The sequence below is a fragment of the Urocitellus parryii genome, chromosome 15 (assembly GCF_045843805.1).
Source record: "Urocitellus parryii isolate mUroPar1 chromosome 15, mUroPar1.hap1, whole genome shotgun sequence".
In the NCBI taxonomy this organism is placed as follows: Eukaryota; Metazoa; Chordata; class Mammalia; order Rodentia; family Sciuridae; genus Urocitellus; species Urocitellus parryii.
This window is the reverse complement of record NC_135545.1, coordinates 43,915,851-43,933,975: the sequence shown is the minus strand read 5'-3', so window position 1 is coordinate 43,933,975 and position 18,125 is coordinate 43,915,851. Positions and strand designations below refer to the sequence as shown.

The 18,125-nt window shown below is 45.2% G+C and overlaps 1 protein-coding gene across 3 annotated transcripts; it reads right to left on the bottom strand.

The window, feature by feature from the left end:
* Window positions 1-97: 97 nt before the first annotated feature.
* Vps4a (vacuolar protein sorting 4 homolog A) lies at window positions 98-12,168 on the bottom strand. 3 transcript variants are annotated; one of them, XM_077793142.1, is made up of 12 exons: window positions 11,969-12,167; window positions 8,212-8,323; window positions 7,966-8,113; window positions 6,591-6,652; window positions 6,365-6,484; window positions 5,634-5,790; window positions 4,929-5,077; window positions 4,450-4,531; window positions 3,973-4,192; window positions 1,483-1,623; window positions 696-819; window positions 98-279 (listed from the first exon to the last, which is right to left on the bottom strand). In XM_077793142.1, exons 1-11 carry the CDS (start codon window positions 11,987-11,989, stop codon window positions 718-720), a joined length of 1,314 nt encoding a protein of 437 aa, XP_077649268.1. In that variant the 5' UTR covers window positions 11,990-12,167; the 3' UTR covers window positions 98-279; window positions 696-717. The 3 variants fall into 3 exon arrangements, with proteins under 3 accessions (XP_077649268.1, XP_026260291.1, XP_026260290.1); XM_026404506.2 differs by having other exon boundaries at window positions 98-819; window positions 6,591-6,649; window positions 11,969-12,168; XM_026404505.2 differs by having other exon boundaries at window positions 98-819.
* Between the last annotated feature and the right edge of the window lie 5,957 nt (window positions 12,169-18,125).

The following is an 18,125-nucleotide window of genomic DNA, read 5'->3' as shown; positions in this document are numbered from 1 at the left end:
CTGGAAGCAAAAGTGGCCTTCAGGTAGCCCCAGACAAGTCAAAGATGAGACCACTCCAGTGGCTCAAGAAGGGAAAAGGATTTATTAGACCATCTCCAGGACAGGGACCCAGGGCAGTGGCTGGGTTCAGTGTTCTTACACTCGGGAGGGTGGGGCTGGGGGGGGGTGGGGAGGCAGCAGTGAAGATGCACCTGCCTTCTCTCCTGATCAAAACAGCTTTGTGCTCACAGAAACCATCTCCTCCTCTTGCAAGGAAGACACAGGGCTCTGGATGCAAACCTAGGAGGGTGGGAATGGCTTTTCTTACTCTTCATCAGTCTGTTCTCAGCCAAACTTGGCCATAAAAGTAACTGGGGCCTGGCTACTCCCACACCTTGACACTTCCAGGGGATTTTACCTTTATAAACAAGACAAATCAAAGCAGCATTAATTTAGGGAAACAAAAAGACATGGAGGGGCAGGAAAAGGAACTGGTCAGCATCCAGAAGAGAGAACTAGGAAGAACCAGTATCCACTGTGTGCCAGACCGCAGCGGAGCGTCATCTGCTGTGGAGGCCCTTTTCTTCCTGCTCCCTGGCTGGCGGCCAGACAGCAGAGAAGACACTGTGGTGACTTTAGGACGAGCCCTGGAGCCCTGTCTGGCCACCAGTGTAGGGAGTACCGTAGATGTGCCCCAATCAACCTCCCACCTTCACCTTCACCCATGTGAAGAAGCTTTTAACTCTCCTGTCCAAAGTCCTCTGAGAATTTCTTCACTTTCAGGAGGTCATCTGCATTCACTGTGGGCCGGGTGGTGGCCAAAGACCGGAGCATGTCCGACTGTAAAGACAAGAGCATACTGCTGAGAAGCAGCCAGGCTCCAGATGCTAGGCCTCCTTCCTTGCACAGCTATGCCATCTAGGGTAGCAAGGTCATTGCCCAGTGCAGAACTCCCTACAGTTGCTAAACTAGAATCAGCCTGTGACAGGCAGCATAGTGAGGCAGCACATATCATTTCCAGAGGTCTGATCTGAATGAATCAAGGCTCCATCCTATCATAACTCCCATTTTTAAATTTTTTGCCTATCACACCAGGATAGAATGAGCACTGCGACTGGCAAGACTAGGAGATGGATAGGGCCACACTACCTGGGTGAGAGGCTGCCTCTGCCTCTGCCACTGCATTAAATGAAACCTTGCTGACATACTTTTTCTGGTTTCTTCTGGACCAATTAAGCCAAACCTCTGGGATGACAGTTACATTATCTAAACTTTACTCTTTCTACTAAAGTATATAAACTTTATATACTTTAGTAGGATATATAGCCTCTGCTCCCCTTGAGTCACAGCAAGATCTTCAGCAACCCAAAGCTACAAAGGTCACCGTTTCAGAGGAGCCATGATAGCTCAGGCTACGGAAGGAAAGAAGTTCATTTTTCTTCTTGTCCCAGGCCCCTAATTTTCTGGGCTCTATAGAGTCCCCTCTCCCAGCTGTTTACTTACCATGGAAACCACAGGCTCTAAGAGTTTGTCACTAGGAACCTCCATCCAAGTCATCTCTATGGCCCCTGGGTCCCCTGGAGAGCATGGGGTCAGGAGGTCATCAATCACAATGCTAGGGTTGGTGCGGGAAGGACCACAGACCTGAAACCAAGCAGGAGTTTGACAGGCTGGTATAGCTGTTCTTCACTGTTAAGGGACAGTAGAACACCTCAGATTTCTAAAGATGTCCTAAAGAAAGGGAATGGATGGTTTTCTAGGTCATCAGGATCACAAGAATTCTCCTTCAGAATTCCTGGGCTGGCTGGGCCTGGTGGGGTATGCCTGTAATCCCACAACTTGGGAGTCTGAGGCAAGAGGACTGAGTTCAAAGCCAGTCTCAGCAATTTAGTAAGCATCTTAGTGACACCCTGTCTCAAAATAAAAAGTGCTGGGGTTGTGGCTAAATGGTTAAGCACCTCTGGGTTCAATCTCTGGTACCAAACCAAACAAAAATTCCTAGGCTAGCAGGGTAGAGTGGCTACATGCCTGTAATACCAGCTACTCAGGAGGCTGAGGCAGGAAGATCTCAAATTCTAGGTCAGCCTGGGCAACTTAGTGAAACCCTATCTCAAAATCAAAGAATATAAAGGGCTAACTGGGCCGAACATGGTGGCAAAAGCTTGTAATCCCAGTGACTCAGGAGGCTAAGACAGGAGGATCACGAGTTCAAAGCCAGCCTCAGAAAAAGTGAGGCACTAAGCAAATCAGTGAGACCCTGTCTCTAAATAAAACACAAAATAGGGCTGGAGATGTAGCTCAGTGGTTAAGTGCCCCTGAATTCAATCCCCAGTACCCCCCTGCACCCTCCAAAAAAGGGCTAGCTGGTTATGGTGGCACATGCCTGTAATCACAGTGGCTTGGGAGGCTGAGGCAGGAGGATTGCAAGTTCAAACTCAGCCTCAGCAACTTAGCGAGGCCCTCAGCAACTCAGTGAGACCCTATCTCTAAATAAAAATATAAAAAAGGGCTGGGGATGTGGCTCAGTGGTTAAGTACCCTTGGGTTCAATCTTTGACATACACACACAAAATGGCTGAGAATGTAGCTCAGTGGAAAGCGTCTCTGGGTTCAATCACCAGCACTGTAAACAAACAAAAAAGCTCCTGTACTGAGTGGTCAAAGTGGCTCAGTCTGATTTCAGAGTCCTGATGACAGCATGCTCTGCCAGCCACTGACCTCCAGATTCTCAAATAATAGCCCCAAATGTCTCACCTTCCTTATTAGTGCCACTAAATTTCATCAAAAATGCAGTAGCAATAAAAATGTTTTTTTTCCCCATAATGCTAAGTGAAGATAGCCAATCCCAATGCCAAATGTTTTCTTTGATATAAAGAGGCTGATTCATAGTGGGATAGGGAGCGGGAGCATGGGAGGAATAGACGAACTCTAGATAGGGCAGAGGGGTAGAGGGGAAGGGAGGGGGCATGGGGAAATTAATGATGGTGCAACGTGATGATCATTACTATCCAAAGTACGTGTATGAATTGGTGTGAATATACTATGTATACCAACCAGAAATATGAAAAATTGTGCTCTATATATGTAATAAGAATTGTAATGCATTCTGCTGTCATATATAAATTTTTAAAAATTACATAAAAAATGTTTTTTCCCACTTAAGTATATGCCGTAGCAAAACATCCCTCAAAAATCCTAAGGCTCTTTCCCTCACCTTCAATTCTTGATTCAAATGTTACCCACCTGTTGCCTGGCCTTTAATAGTGCAACCTGCCTGCATCCTAAACCTCTGGTACTCCTGGTCTACCTTACCCTGCTTAGCTCTTCCTCATTACCTGTTAAGGAACTGACTTTTATCTTGTTTATTAAGGTCTACCCCCACATGAATGAAGGCTACTAGAGAGAAGGGAGTTTCATCTGTTATGATCACTAATGACTTCTCAGCACCTAGGAACATCAGGCACACAGGACCCACAGCAGACACTCAACAAAGATCTGTTGAAGGAGACCATGCGTCCTCTTTATAATTAGTAATTGTCAAGCATTTACTTGGCATCTACTCTCACACAACACAGTGCATCTTGGGGAGGCTGCAGAGCTGTGGAAACAGTGGCCCATCTTTTGGCTCCTCACAATCAAGAGACAATCATGCTTAGGCAAGGGCTTCAGAGATGGGAGGGCAGGTGTAGTCCTGCCTCCTGGAACTAGTGGGCACACCCAACTCTTTCCCTTAGTTCTCCAAGAAATTGAGAGTGTGTCCTCTGAGCAGCCAGGGAGCAGGGAAAAAAACAGGTACCCCTTGGAGATACTGCCTAAGCCTTCTGATTTTGTGTGTGTGTGTGGTACTGGGGATTGAAGCCAGGGATGCTCTACCTCTGAGCTACATTCCCAATCCTTTTTTTCTTTGAGACAGGGTCTCACTAAGTTGCCAGTTCTGGCCTTAAATTTGCAATCCCCCTGCCTTGGCTTCCTGAGTTACCCAGCCACCACTCACCTTCTTGAAGTGTGTTGCTGACTGCACTTTCCTGACGGGCTGCATAAGGGAGTCCCTCACAATGATGCTGATGTCTGCACCTGAGTAGCCTTCTGTCTTCCGGGCCAGCTCATGGATGTTGGCATCTGTGAGGTTGTGTGGAGTGCTCCCAAGATGCAATCGGAACATCTGGGCACGGGCAGCTTCTTCTGGCAGTGGGATATAAATGCGCTTTTCAAACCTAAAGAGCCAAGTACAGAGCAAGAAATGAAAGCTGATCACAGAATGGAGTTAGAAGAAGGCACAGCATGGACAGCAAAAGAGATGCACTTTTAGGCCAGCAATGCTGGCACCATAGCCCACAAGAAGCTGGCTTCATAAGGGCTCTGCTCCAATCAGACCAGGGAGGACACCGGAGAATAAGATAAGGGCACGCTTATAGGCTACCAGTGGCCTGAGGAAGATGTTAGCCCCAAGCCTGTCCTGTGGGAGACTCACCTCCTTCTAATAGCTGAATCCAACACCCAGGGGATGTTTGTGGCACCGAGAACCAGAGTCCCATCATTGTTATTCCCCACCCCTGTGGAGAAAGGGAGACAGAGATGTGGACTATGAAGACACCTGCAAGGGTCAGTCAGAACCATTGGGACAGATCTCAGGGGCTTTGTGAATCATCACCTGAAGCCATCCCTGTGCCACCACTGGCAGGGTCCCAGTTGAAACTAAAGCACTCTGATCTGGCTTTGCTGCGATTAAGAGACCTAAAGCACCATCTGCCACAGGAAGGGCAGAGTAGCGGGGTGGCATAGGTCTCAACAGCTTCTCTATGCTGAAAACTCATTTGAGGACTGAGGATATGATGCCAAGGAGCAATTTTCCTCCACTCCAAGGACAATCACCCAGCTACAGCTAAATCTGGAGTCCTGAACTGACTTTAGGTGGAGTGATGACCCAGGGGCAACCAGACTGGTACGCACCCTGCATTTGGACCAAGAACTCTGTTTTGATCCTTCGGGCAGCCTCACTCTCATTTTCATTCCGGGACCCACAGAGAGAATCCACCTCATCGATGAAGATGATGGAGGGCTTGTGTTGCCTGGCTAGCTCAAAGAGATTCTTGACTAGCCTGTAAGGGTAAAAAAGGGATTAGGATCTGGATGCTCCCAGACATGCCCACCCAGGGTTCCAGTTGCCACTTCTCCTGCCTTTCCTGTGAGGAGACTGAAAATTGATGTCAGGGAGAATGGTGGTGACAAATTCTTTGGCAGTAGTGCACCAAAGAAGAACATGCCTCAACACCAGCTTCAGACCCTGGGGCCCAAGCATTAGCTCTGAATTTAGGACAAGTCATTTCTCTTGCCCTAAGCCTCAGTTTCATCATCTGCAAAATAGAAATCAGTGTGGGGAATAAGCTAAATCCTCTGACAGGGGATGGTCAGCTATACTCATCATGGTTAGTTCCATTCCCTTTGCTTCTTGAGTCCTTCATTGCTTCCAAGTTCTCTTCTAGTTACCTACAGGATGGTGTCCCAACCAATAAGCGGGCAAGATTTCACTCTCCTGGCTATTCTCCCTGAATATTAAACAGCAGCTCCTCCGGGAGATGACTCCAAGGGGCAGAGAAGCTGGACCAGCACAGCTGCCAGGGCTGCCAGGAGAGTGCAGCCCGATGGCTGACTTACTTCTCACTCTCCCCCAACCACTTAGACATCAAATCTGAGGAGGACACAGAGAAGAAGGTAGAGTTGTTGGCCTCTGTTGCCACAGCCTTGGCCAGATAGGATTTCCCTGTGCCAGGGGGTCCAAAAAGCAGTATCCCTCGCCAAGGGGTACGCTTGCCTGCAATAGAGAATAACTGAAGTAAGCCTCCTGATTGGGGAATGGGAACAGAACAGACAAACAAACAAAAAGAACAGAGGGCCTTTAGACACTGTCAGTAAGAAGGTCCTAGAAAACAAATGATTCCAGGAACAAAGGTGTCTAAGGAATTAAGTACCTACTGGAAGCCTAGCCCTTGTTTTCTATTTTTGTTTTTTGTGAGGCTAGGGATTGAACCAGGGCCTCGCCCATGCTTATGCTCTATCACTGAGCTACCCCCCAATGCTCTAGCTCTTGTTAATGATCCTCATTGTTCTTGCCAAATGACACTGGCTGGCACTGGTTCCTGACTCTGACTACCTACTAAAATGGGTCAACTAAAGTTTTAGTCACATGGTTGTTTTTGATGCCACAGTAGATAACTGGTGAGCAGGCCTTGGAGCTTCTCCTTATAGAGCACATGGCAAGTCCAGGCCTGGTCCTCTTGGACTAAGGAAGCAGATACCATCTGTTCCAGGACATTTCAGAGGGGAAGCTCCAAGCTGGCTCCCTCAGAAGCCTGATATTTTTACACCCAAGCTTCAGGTGGCTTTACCTGTGAACAAGTGTGGGAATTTAATTGGCAAAATGACAGCTTCTTTGAGAGCCTCCTTGGCCCCCTCCAGCCCAGCCACATCATTCCATCGTATGTTGGGTTTCTCCATCACAACAGCACCTGCACAGGGAAGCAGAACCAGAGTCTAGCGTATGAGCATGAGCCAAGCCAACAGCAGACCCACGCCACATTCCCTCCCATTGCCACAAGGCTTCAGGCCTCTTACCCATCAGTTGTTCTTGCAATTTCTTTTTCTCTGGATTATCCCCTTCACTGTCACTATCACTGCTAGGAAAGGAAACAGAAGATCACAAGCTGGCCCTTTACCCTGGGAGCAGGGAGACCCTCAGAGTGAGGCCACAGTGCTGTGGGTAAGGAATGCCTCTTCCTCAACACCAGTAAGGGACCTTGAAACACCAGGGCCACAGGCTGTCCTACAAGAAACTCTCCAATAACCCATCCTCATTTCTTCATTAAGGGAATAAGGATAGAGTTATCTGGCCTCTCCTGAGGGTTGGTAAGGGAAATGTGCTTTGGTTAAATTTAAAGAGCAGTCAGTCAAGCCAATGTAGCTTTCAGGTCCCTTTCCTATGGACTTGGACCTTGGTCATGGCAGTGACCCCAAAACAGTTCCAAGGACAGAAAAGAGGTAAAGTTTAAATCAAAAGATGAATATGTTCTCATCCCAAGAGTCGGCTCCTATCCTATCATTTATCTGTCATTTACAACTCTTCTATCCCTTTTGGAGACCCTTAGCCTCCTGGTTCTTCTTTGGTATGCTTCTGGTTCTGGGGAACCAGACCCCAGGCATGGACTCTCTGCCCAGGAGTGCATCTCACTTCTGATGAGGTAGCTGACACAGTCACCTACTTCCTACCCCATGACTCTGTAGCCCCAAGGGCCCTCGCCTAACTCCAGACACCACTACATTTGTGCTCAGCTGACTGGCATTACCATGGTAGGTGAACCCCAGACATGAGATGAGAGGCCACAGAGAGACCACTCGCTGTGAGAGGAGAAACAGAGGCCTTGGATGGGGAGTCCAGACTCTAATCATGTTCTAGCTCAGTGACCTTAGCTAATCTCAGCCTCTCCGTTTTTCGATGCTTGACCTGTCAGATGAAGATAATGGTTCTCTGTGATAATAGCAGCTTACTATGCACCAAACTCCCATCTAGGGCTTTACCCATATCATCTCGTCTGCTCCTGTGGCAATACTAGAAGCAGAGTTCTATCATTTTTCCCCTTATGAAATGAGACTAGAGGCATAGAAGTTAAGATCACATGGTAAGACAGTGGAAAAGCCAGGGTTCTATCCTGAGAGTTGAGCTGCAAAGGCCAAGGCTCATCACCCCATGCCATGCCCCTTATCTCTGTATGACTTTTCTATACAGATCCAATAACATAACAGATAGTATTCTGCAAAGTCTTAATGAAAGCAGCTGTTGGCATTATTATTATGAGTGGAAATCCCCATGAGAAGGATGCCAATGCAGTCCAAGGTAGCATTAGCACCAAGAATAACAGTGACACATGAAGAAGGCACATGCACATGGGGGCTCCATTCCACCAGGGCCAGCAGTGCGCTCCAGCACACTCACCCCTTGCCCTCACTTTGATTCTCTTTGACTGGCTTCTTGCCGTGTTTCTCTTTGTTTCGTAAATAATCCTTCAGCTTCTCTGCCCGGTCTAGGTACTGCACACACTTGGCTCGAATGCTCTCCTTGGCCTTGTCACTGTGTGCCTCATCTGCAAAAGGGGAAGCAGAGAATGGCCCCGGTGAGCTTTGTGTGCCTAACCTGCACTCAAGGAGCTCTGACGCTAGAGCGCGCCCTGATGTGACTCACACTTGATAGCGTGGAGGAAGTACTCCACAGCATGCTGGTAGAGCCGGAGTGCCTCCTCGTAGTTCTTGGCTTTATCCTCTTCTGTGGCTTTTGTCACCAGATCAATGGCTTTCTGGAAAAACAAGGCAAATAGCTCAGGCTGTTTCCCAGGAGATCCAGAAAGCCCCTGGGGTCACAAGCAGCAGAATGAGATATGAGGAGAGATAGTGCCAGATCTGTGGATTTATTGATTGCAGTCCATTATATTGCCCTGTTTTTCTCACATCAACTTAGTCCTTAAAGGAAGAAAAGACAAATGAGGTCTTGGCTGGAGATGTAACAGTGGTAGAGTGCTTGCTTGCCTAGCATGCGGGAGCTCCTAGGTGTGATCTCTGGTACTGCCAAAACAACAACAACAAAACAATGTCCCTCTTCACAGGGAGTTCATGGTAATTCAAAATAATATCTTGTCCAGTTCTCTGGAGCGCAGCAAGTGAAAAGCTGACCTAATAGCTGGGGCTTGGGTTTCAAGGAAGAAAACCAGACTAAGCCAGGGCATGGTGGTGCACACCTGTAATCCCAGCAGCTTGGGAGGCTGAGGCAGGAGAATCGCAAGTTCAAAGCCAGCCTCAGCCTCAGCAATGGAGAGGCACTAAGCAACTCAGTGAGACCCTGTCTCTAAATAAAATACAAAATAGGGCTGGGAAGGTGGCTCAGTGGTTGAGTGCCCCTAGTTCAATCCCCAGTACCCCCCCCCCAAAAAAAAAAAACAACAAACTAAAAACAGACTAAGTGAGGGGAAACACCAGAAGCAATCGGTTGCTGTGTTGCTCAACAAGGAGGTCAGACACTGCACTGGGCCTTGGGGTTCAAAAGATCCAGCCAGGGAGCAAAGTCTTTCACTAAACCAAGAGAAGGGCTTATGGACACCTCTACATCTTTCTACTGGCCCACCTCAGCTTGCTTCCCTCAGCTAAAAAGAGAAGACAGTTTTCTTGAACTGTTTGAGGATGACACTGGGGAGGGGATGCTTGGCCACATGGCTACATATAATACCAGTAGCTGCAGGAAGGAAAATGCTTGCTTACCCCAGAGATGACATGTGCTGCTAGTTGGGGGAAACTCTCCTTTGGAACTTCTAAGAACTCTGTGAGCAATGTCTTTGGGAGTCATCTAAGTCTTGCACATCCCTGGATTGGCTGAACTGGAAACTGGAAGCACCTACACATCCAGTTTTAGAAACCACAGCTTCCCCAACCCACAAGCCTGACCAGAAATCTTTATCTGGTACAGCTCTAGTAGCTAGGCAGGCAGATTCCACTGCAAACCTAGTTCCAGCCACAGCAAACAATAATCCTTGACCAACTCTGGCAGGGTTGTAGTCAGAACACTACTTCAGTAAGAAGTCTCTGAAAGAAAGGCACAAAGAGAGCTCTACAAGACTGACAGGTAAAACAGGCCAGACATCCCTTTCCAGGTGTCAACTTCAGAGAGTTTAAGAAAACTGACTTTTCTTTTTGGCTGAGAGAAGCAAGATGAGATGGGCCAGTAGGAGGATGTGGAGGGTCCTTACTAGACTGAAAAGACATGAAAAGTGAAGAATGTTGGCTTTGTTCCTTCCTCTGCCTACTTACAGAAGATGCCTAGGAGTCCTGAACCTTTATGCACAATCAGCCAACACACAAATTCTACCTGTCTATTCTCCTTTAGATAAGGCATGGAAACAATATTCCTGTCCTGGTGGCTTCTCCAGAACAAATACCTCAGTTCCTAGTATTTTTTTCACTCTGTACTACTCCTTGCTTGGGTCTGTCCTTTTGAAGTGGGGGCTCTGAAAAAGCTCAAGATACGCTCTGCTCCATGGGGTGGGAGGGCGCTCATCCCAGATGTCCTTGTAGACATTCTTATTAATGCACTGAAGTGCATTAGATTTCTCAGGAAACCAATACTGTTTTTCACATTCAGGATGTAGTTTTAATGAAAAACAGCTTTGCATAACAGGAGGGTAAGGTGACAAAGCTGCCAGTCCTGCCACATCTCTAGTAACAGGTATGGCAAAGAATGAGAATGAAGGAGAAAAGTGACAAAGGTGTGCTAACAGAAGAGCAGGAAAACTTTTTCTGTAAAGAATCAAAGAACAGGGCTGAGGATGTGGCTCAAGTGGTAGCGCGCTCGCCTGGCATGCGTGTGGCCCGGGTTCGATCCTCAGCACCACATACAAACAAAGATGTTGTGTCCGCCAATAGCTAAAAAATAAAATATTAAAATTCTCTCTGTATCTCTCTCTCTCTCTCTATCTCTCTCGCTCTCTCTTTAAAAAAAAAAAAAAAAGGAATCAAAGAACAAATATTTTAGAATTTGCCAGCCATACAATCTCTACTCGACTATTCAACTCTGCCTTTGTGGCATAAAAGCAGCCATGATAATATGTAAACGAATGAACTGGGATGTGTTCCAATAAAACTTTATTTATAGGCTCTGAAATTTGAATTTCAAATTATTTTCATATGTCATAAAATTATTTTTTCCAGCAATTTAAAAAATGTAAAAGCCTATGGCATTATGTTAAGCCAAAGAAGACAGCCACATGTTGTATGATTCCATTTAGATAAAATGCCCAGAGTTAGCAAATCTATAGAGAAAGAGAGTGGATTAATAGTTGCCTGAGAGGGGCAGAAGGCATGGGGATTCTTTCTGGAGTGATGAAAATGTTCTAAAAAGTGAGGGGTGATGGTTGCACAACTGTGATTTTACTAGAAATGTTGGGTGATATCTTTAGATGAGTAAACTGTATTGCATTTGAGATGAGTTATATAGATCCCTGTAGCAACCTCTTGAGTTTCTGCTGGTCAATGGTGGGTTCTGGCTTTGGACTCCATCTAATTCCTAGCCCTGTACCCAATTTATTCCCTGCCCGTCCCTCCACCTAGGGTAACCATCCCTCCTCCACCACCACCATCTGAATGCTACTTATCCTTTGATGCTCTGGCCAAATGCCCCCTTTTCCACTAAGTCTTGTCTGATTCTCCCAAATGTTTTTCTGCCATTGCTTACTGAGCACTTACAATGTACAGTAAAAATGCTTTACTTGAATTATTAAACCTAGAGGCATCTCACAACAACCCGATGCTACACTGCCCCATTTTACAGATGTGCAAATCAGAGATTCCAAGATCAAAAGCATAGCCCAAGGTCACATGCTAGTGCGTGGCAGAGCTGGATTCACACCTGGTCTAAGGCCTGAGCATGTGTTTATGTTTTCTGACAGCACCAGGAGGATGGGCCCGTCATTCATCCAAGAGGCGCGACCCAGCACCACCTTGTAAGATCCAGAAAACGAATGAAGGGTCTCCGGGTGAGAAGAGGGGGTCGCAACATGGAAAGGAGCGTGGCTTGTTCGCAGAGGGCCGAGGAGCTGCCAGGGCCTAGGGCAGAAGGGAGTGAGCATCTCTCCCTGAACGACCAGAAGGGACGGGGCCGAGCTTGCCAAGGAGGCGCTCCGGGGCCCAAGAGCAGTTGTACAGCGGCGGTTTGGGGCGCCGGCTGCAAGTAGTGGCCTCCTGGCTCCGCCAGCAGGGCAAGGGCCGGGGACTGGGATGTGGAGACCTCCCTCTGCTCCCAGCGCGTGAAAAGAGAAACGGCGGAGACTGGCCGCGGTGGTCAGGCTGGACAGCGAGGCCGGGGCTCGGAGGTGGTCGCCCGCCTGCCGGCTCCAAGGCCCGCAGGCCCCGCCGCACCGCCTTCGGCCTCCGCAGCCGGCCGGGCCGCGCCGAGGTACCTGGAGGGTTGACGTTGTCATTTCATCTCCTGGGTCCGCCCCACACCCCGCGGCGCTGCTTGCGACCTCGGTCCGACCCCGGGGAGCCGAGGTGCTGGGTCCGGCGCGGGGAGCCGGGCGGGTCGGCGCTGGGCGCAGGGAGGGCGGTCGCTCTCAGCAGGAGCCTAGTCGGAGGGCTAGCGAGCCTTGCGGCCCAGAGCGGTCGGGCCAGAGCCGCGCGGCTGCCTCCAAGCGGCCACGGCCGGCACTGCAGGCACAGCTCCCGCGTTGGACCGGCTGCAGGGCTCAGGCAGGGGCGTGACGACGGCCGGGGCGGGGCAAGAAAGTAAGGGGGTGGGCCTGGCGGGACCTGGGTGAGGGGCGGGGCCGGGGTAGAACCCGGAAATCCGCGACCCCTTTCCAAAAATAGCACCAGTAGGACACTTTTATTCTCACAGTAAAAGTAATTTACCAGAACTGATGTTTCCTGTGTTCAATAGGGCATGGTAATTAATATTTACCCTGTCTGACTTAGGGGAAATGTATGACCTAACTATGTACAGAGAGCCACACACCTTTTGGAGGCTCGGTTTCTGATAACTGTTATCATCCCTGTGATTGTCTAAAGGTGGTTCTATTGTCTTTTAAAGTACTAATCCTACTTTTCTCCATCGGAAGATGATTTTCTTTAATCTCCGATTCTGGGGCTTTACCTAGGTGAACTTCATTCAGCACCGCAGATCGTTCGCTTACGTTTGTTTATTATTTAGTAGGGAACTACTGTGTGCTGAGTTCTTTGCTAGTGTCTAGGGCTACAGCAATGATCACAACAGTTCTAGGGGAGTCTGCAGTCTGAGAAAGGTAGTTTATCAGGAGGTAATAAGCGTGTTGAGGCTGATGTGTAAAGGCACATGTACTATGTGAACTCTAACAGGTATTTTACTCAAAATAGGGCTCAGGGAAGGGTCCAACTTAAGTGGAAGTTTGAGGGATAAAGGAAAATACATTCTAGGTTGGTAAAACAGCCTAAACAGCCTGTGCAAAGGCTCCATGAGAAACTGGAAGATACTGATAGCTAGAGGGGAGAGTCAAGGTGTACCATGAACAGTTCTTGGGGAGGTGAACCAGGGCAAGGACATTGGCTGTGGTAAAGATTTTGGATTGTATCTTTGTTTTTGTACTTTTTGGTTTTTTCCCCCATTTTATTATTTATTTATTTATTTATTTATTTATTTATTTATTTATTTATTTATTTTTGGTACCCAGGGGGCCTTTACCACTTAATCACATCCCCAGCTCTTTTATAATATTTTGTTTAGAGACAGGGTCTTGCTGAGTTGCTTAGGCCCTCACTAAATTGCTGAGGCTGGCTTTGAACTCAGGATCCTCTTACCTCAGCCTCCTGAGGATTACAGGTGAGTGCCACCATGCCCAACCCTTTTTTTCCATTTTAGCCCTGATATAGAAAACAGATTGCAGGAATGGGATGGCTATTGCAGTGTGAAATTGTTGTAGTACAGAAGAGAAGGAGGGAGGGACATGTGGAGGGCTATAGAGAGAAGCAAACAGAATGACAGGTTTTGGAAGTGAGTTGGATATGGGGTATGAGGAGGAGCAGGAGAGGAAAAGATGACTTCTGGCTTCAGCACCTGGACTGCTGATGCTACTGAGTTGGGGAATAATGGACAATACAGATTTGGGTGTCAGGAAGTGAGGAAGATCATGAGTTTGAGGTGCCTTTGAAAGATCCCTGGATGAGGGGTGAGACCTCACATCTGGAGTTATCTGAGCATATGTGGGAATGGAAGCTGTGGGAGCTTCTAGGGAGTATAGAGTATAATAAGGAAAGCCTAGAACAGAGAGCTTTAAGGTTTGTTGACCAAGACTTGAGACCACAAGCCTGCAAAAGCAGCTCAGAAAGAGCTGGAGGTAGGACAGCCAGAGGAGTGTCTTGAAAGTCAGGGAGGAATGTCTCAAGGGGTGGAGTGCCGCAGTCCGGCTGGGCACAAATCACGAGCCACTCAAGCAGGAACAAACTTTATTTCCAAACTCCTGTGAAGGCCACCCACGAGGCCCTTCCAGGCACATCACACACACCCCGAACTCCCTTCACAGGAACTTCACCAACCAATGGGAACTCCCCAGGAATCCCCGGGAGAACTCCAAAGTAGCGGACAGCAGGGGTCTATATACAATTGAATACACAGCCTGTTTCTTTTTTTTTTTTTTTTTGGAAAGAAACAAGTCATCTTTATTTAAAGCTATCAGGGATTAAAACAGAGACACTCAGTTATCAACAAATGCATTTTTGTTAGTAAGTACCTTAATTAAGTTATATAAAAAGATACTCTGATCCAAGGAAAGATGAATAACCTTGATTTCTTAGATGCTAGGTAGAAGAAGGCTTCACAGAAGAAATAGTAATTGAATAAATCTTAGAGACTTTTCAGACATCTATGCAGAAGTAATTGCACTGCTACTCATGGCATAGAATTACAAAACAGCTCAAGAAGTCTGGCATCACTTCAGTAAAGGCACAGGCGAAAATTCATTTACCTAAAGATCACATAACCAACTTCAAATATGCTTACCTATATTTTTATATCTATACCTGTGGTTTTCCAAATCTATTTACCTAGAATAGATTATCAAGATTTTGGTGTCGGGCTTGAGGGCAAACCTTGGCTTTGCCTCACAGCAGATCATAGCTTTGAGTTTTTTGAATTACAATTCCTCATCTAGGAGGCTATGTAAATTTACTGGCAAAAAGTAATGACACTGGTTCCATATTTCCTATTGGTTGTTGTTATTTGTTTTTAACTCTGTCTTTACTGTGTCTTCTTTCTTCTGTCTTCTTGAGCCAATTCTTAAGTTCTGCTTTGTGATGTCTTTTTTTCTATATAATGACGATGAAAACATAAACTACCTCAGGATTTCCAAGAGTTAATACAAGTAGGTCTCGTACAATAGTAATTGACAAAGAGACAGTTCTCGTTATATATTAGCTACATCTTCAAATTTGGGAAACTAACAGTTAGCTCTGAAGTTATAATATGACTACAGTAATTTTCAAAAAAATGTTACATTCCTTCAAACATCAAATAAGAAACAAATCATGCCCAATTTTGTGTCTATACTATCTTTAAAAAAAAGTCATAATTATTAATCTTTCCAAAGTCCTACTTCAAAGAACTAGATTTAGCTGGTTTCACCATACAGAGAATGCAACAGATAATGTTTTATTTCAGTAAACATAGACATGACCAAAATTACTACAAAGAGGAAACCACAGATTCAGAGCAGAGAAAATAAAAACTATCCCCCATATCTGGCATATACCTGATGTTATCTTTCTGATTAGTACTAAAAGATATTGTTTTACTGCCAGGATGAACAATTAGTCACTGATATTAAGTATTCTTATGTCCAATATAATGGCAAAAGTTAGGTAAGGTACATAAAGAATTAACCAGCAATAATCATGGGTTTTCTTTTTGATTTGGATATCAACAACTAAATCAGATATCTTAGTACTGTTAATAACCTTAAAGCACTTTAACAACATGGTACAATGGTCGAACAGGTCTTTTTTGGATCATGGACTGATATGGTATTTTTTGGATCATGGACTGATATGGTCTTTTTTGGATCATGGACTGATATCTTTCATATGGTGTTGAGGATGTTATTGATTTGTATGTAAATTTCTGAGGGATTTGTATTCTACAAGTGAAATGCAACAAACAACTCAGCCTGTGAATAGCACATAATGGAATGCTTATCTAATCATAAAAACGGATGAGGATGCTCTGATGTGGATAGAGAAGGGTACCATAAACATGTGCAAATTTCAAGGACCAAAAGAATCACTTATTACATATATTGATATTAGTTTTAAAAAGGAGTAGACACATAACTTTTATATAAGTAGTCTCTTGTATATTCATGAAATTATTTTAAAAGGAATAACCAAGAAACTGTAACATTGGTTGTACTGGAAGAAGCAACGGTATGGTTTAGATGACACAAGATAATTTTGCTGTTAATTTTTTTATACCTTTGCATTTTAATTCATGTGTATTGATTTTACATATAATAATAAAACAATATAAAATTAAAAGATAATTTTCTAAAATATAACAGGAAAATAAGCTTCTGGCCAGGCTCTTGAATCACTGCACAAATAAAGTTAAAAAGCAAAAACTTTTATCCTAAATACATTAGAATTTTAGGTAAATAAGCCTGGCATAGGAATTCCTCTTTCATGAAAATAAGGGAATGATTTGGGGTGACATTCTCTTGTAGATGTAGTAGGATTATTTTCAATAAGAGATGGCATTTTAATTCAAATGCTCCTGACAAGTACAATTAAACTAAATGAATGGTAGAAATGGTAAAATAGGAAAAGTGACTGGTAATTGAATATAATAAAATCCAGTCAATATACGTATATAGAGCTTAATCTATATAAGTGAAGAACCGTGCTAGTGTTGAGTTTGTAGCCTCAAGAGAATTCCTAGAGTTACTGTGTAATCTGGAGGAGGAGAAGTAAGAGATGTATGAAACTCACAGGTAATTAAAATTCAGCAAGTCCAAAGCAAGTTAGGAGTTGGACTTTCTATGCATACATAGGAAGAAAATGTAACCAGTCTAGAGAGAAAACAAAAGGCTATCAGGGAAGTGATTACTAAAGGCCTTCAGTTATATATACCACATTTTCTTTACCATTCATCTATATAAGGGCATGTGGTTGGTTCCATAACTTAGATATTGTGAATTGAGCTGCTATAAACATTGATGTGGTTGCATGTTTGTAGTATACTGATTTTAAGTCCTTTGTGTATATACTGAGGGGTAGGAAAACTAGGGCAAATGGTGGTTCCTTCCATGTTTTCTGAGGAACTCAAAAATAGAATGACCCTATGACTTTTGCCAGTAAATGGACTTAGACTAAGTGAAATAAACCAATCCCCAAAAAGTCAAGACTGTTTCAATCCAGCATCATCTTAATGGCTTGCCTCTCAACCATTACTTCTGGCAAAATGCCAGGGGCCATTGGACTCAGCTGTGGCTCTCGAAAATATTGATAAAGAGAGAGGACAACAGTACCTAATGCAGCTGAGAAGGCAGACAGTGGTTTGTAAGCAAGATGAGGGTGATGGATGAGGAAGTGGGTGGGGAGAAGGGAGAAAAAAGGGAGTGGAAAGCAGTGGCCTTGGTGGTTGGGTTATTAGTTACACTGAGAAAAATCAGAAATGTCAGTGTGAACCCATGGGTTCTAAATATGATCTATAAATAGATGATATAGGCATATTTGTATACACAACCTTGCACATTTTCCTTACTCTGTAGTAACAAGCATACCAAGCACCCAGATCTTGGTTTCTTTTTATCACCATACATTAGGAAAGCCTCAGGGACCCACTGAAGAATGGCCAAGTGGAAAATACAAAATGAATCTTTGTTGTGCCAAAAGTTAAAAAAAAATAACAGGGACATATCAAAAGGACAAAAGGTTTCAAGGGGCTCCCCACTGGTCAAACCTAGGACAATGTGCACATCAAAATGAGCAGTAGATGAGACTCTGGGGAGAACATGGTCTCACTTTCATGGTTCCTCCAAATACGTAGGACCTGATCTGATAGGCAATATTAGATGAGCCAGGTGGAGGGTCAGTCTGCAGAATAAAAGATCTATGTTCTTTCAGATGCTCAGGCACTTGAGAATTCAGAAAAAAACTGAGGAACTGTTCCAGACTGAAGATACTGATGAGACATGACAACCAAAAAGCAGCATGTGGTACTGGATAGAATCCTGGACTGAAAGTAACGGGAGGAATTGTTCCTGTGATTGGCATTATCTGAACAGGGTCTATGGAGTTGGTGGTAGTGTTGTATCAATGTTGATTTCTTGATTAGGAGGGCTGGATAGTAGCAGGGAGGGCTCCTTGAATTTTGGAAATACACACTACACAATTTAAGAATGGTAAGAGTATCATATGGGCTGGGCTTGTAGTTCAGTGGGAAAGCATTTGCCTTGCACAAGTGAGGAACTGGGTTTGACCCTCAGCACTGCATAAAAATAAAATGTAGAAAAAAGAAAGAGTATCATGTAAGGAAAAGATAAGATAGGAATGGAACAAGTATGAAAAATGTTAACTGGGAAATTAGGGTGAAGG

Coding starts and splice junctions, on each gene's coding strand:
- Vps4a (XM_026404505.2), bottom strand. CDS start 11,989: ATGACAACGTCAACCCTCCAG. Junction 5,791..6,364: donor ATTCCCACACTTGTTCACAG/GTAAAGCCACCT, acceptor TCTCTATTGCAG/GCAAGCGTACCCCTTGGCGA. Junction 4,532..4,928: donor GTTCTTGGTCCAAATGCAGG/GTGCGTACCAGT, acceptor CTTTCTCCACAG/GGGTGGGGAATAACAATGAT.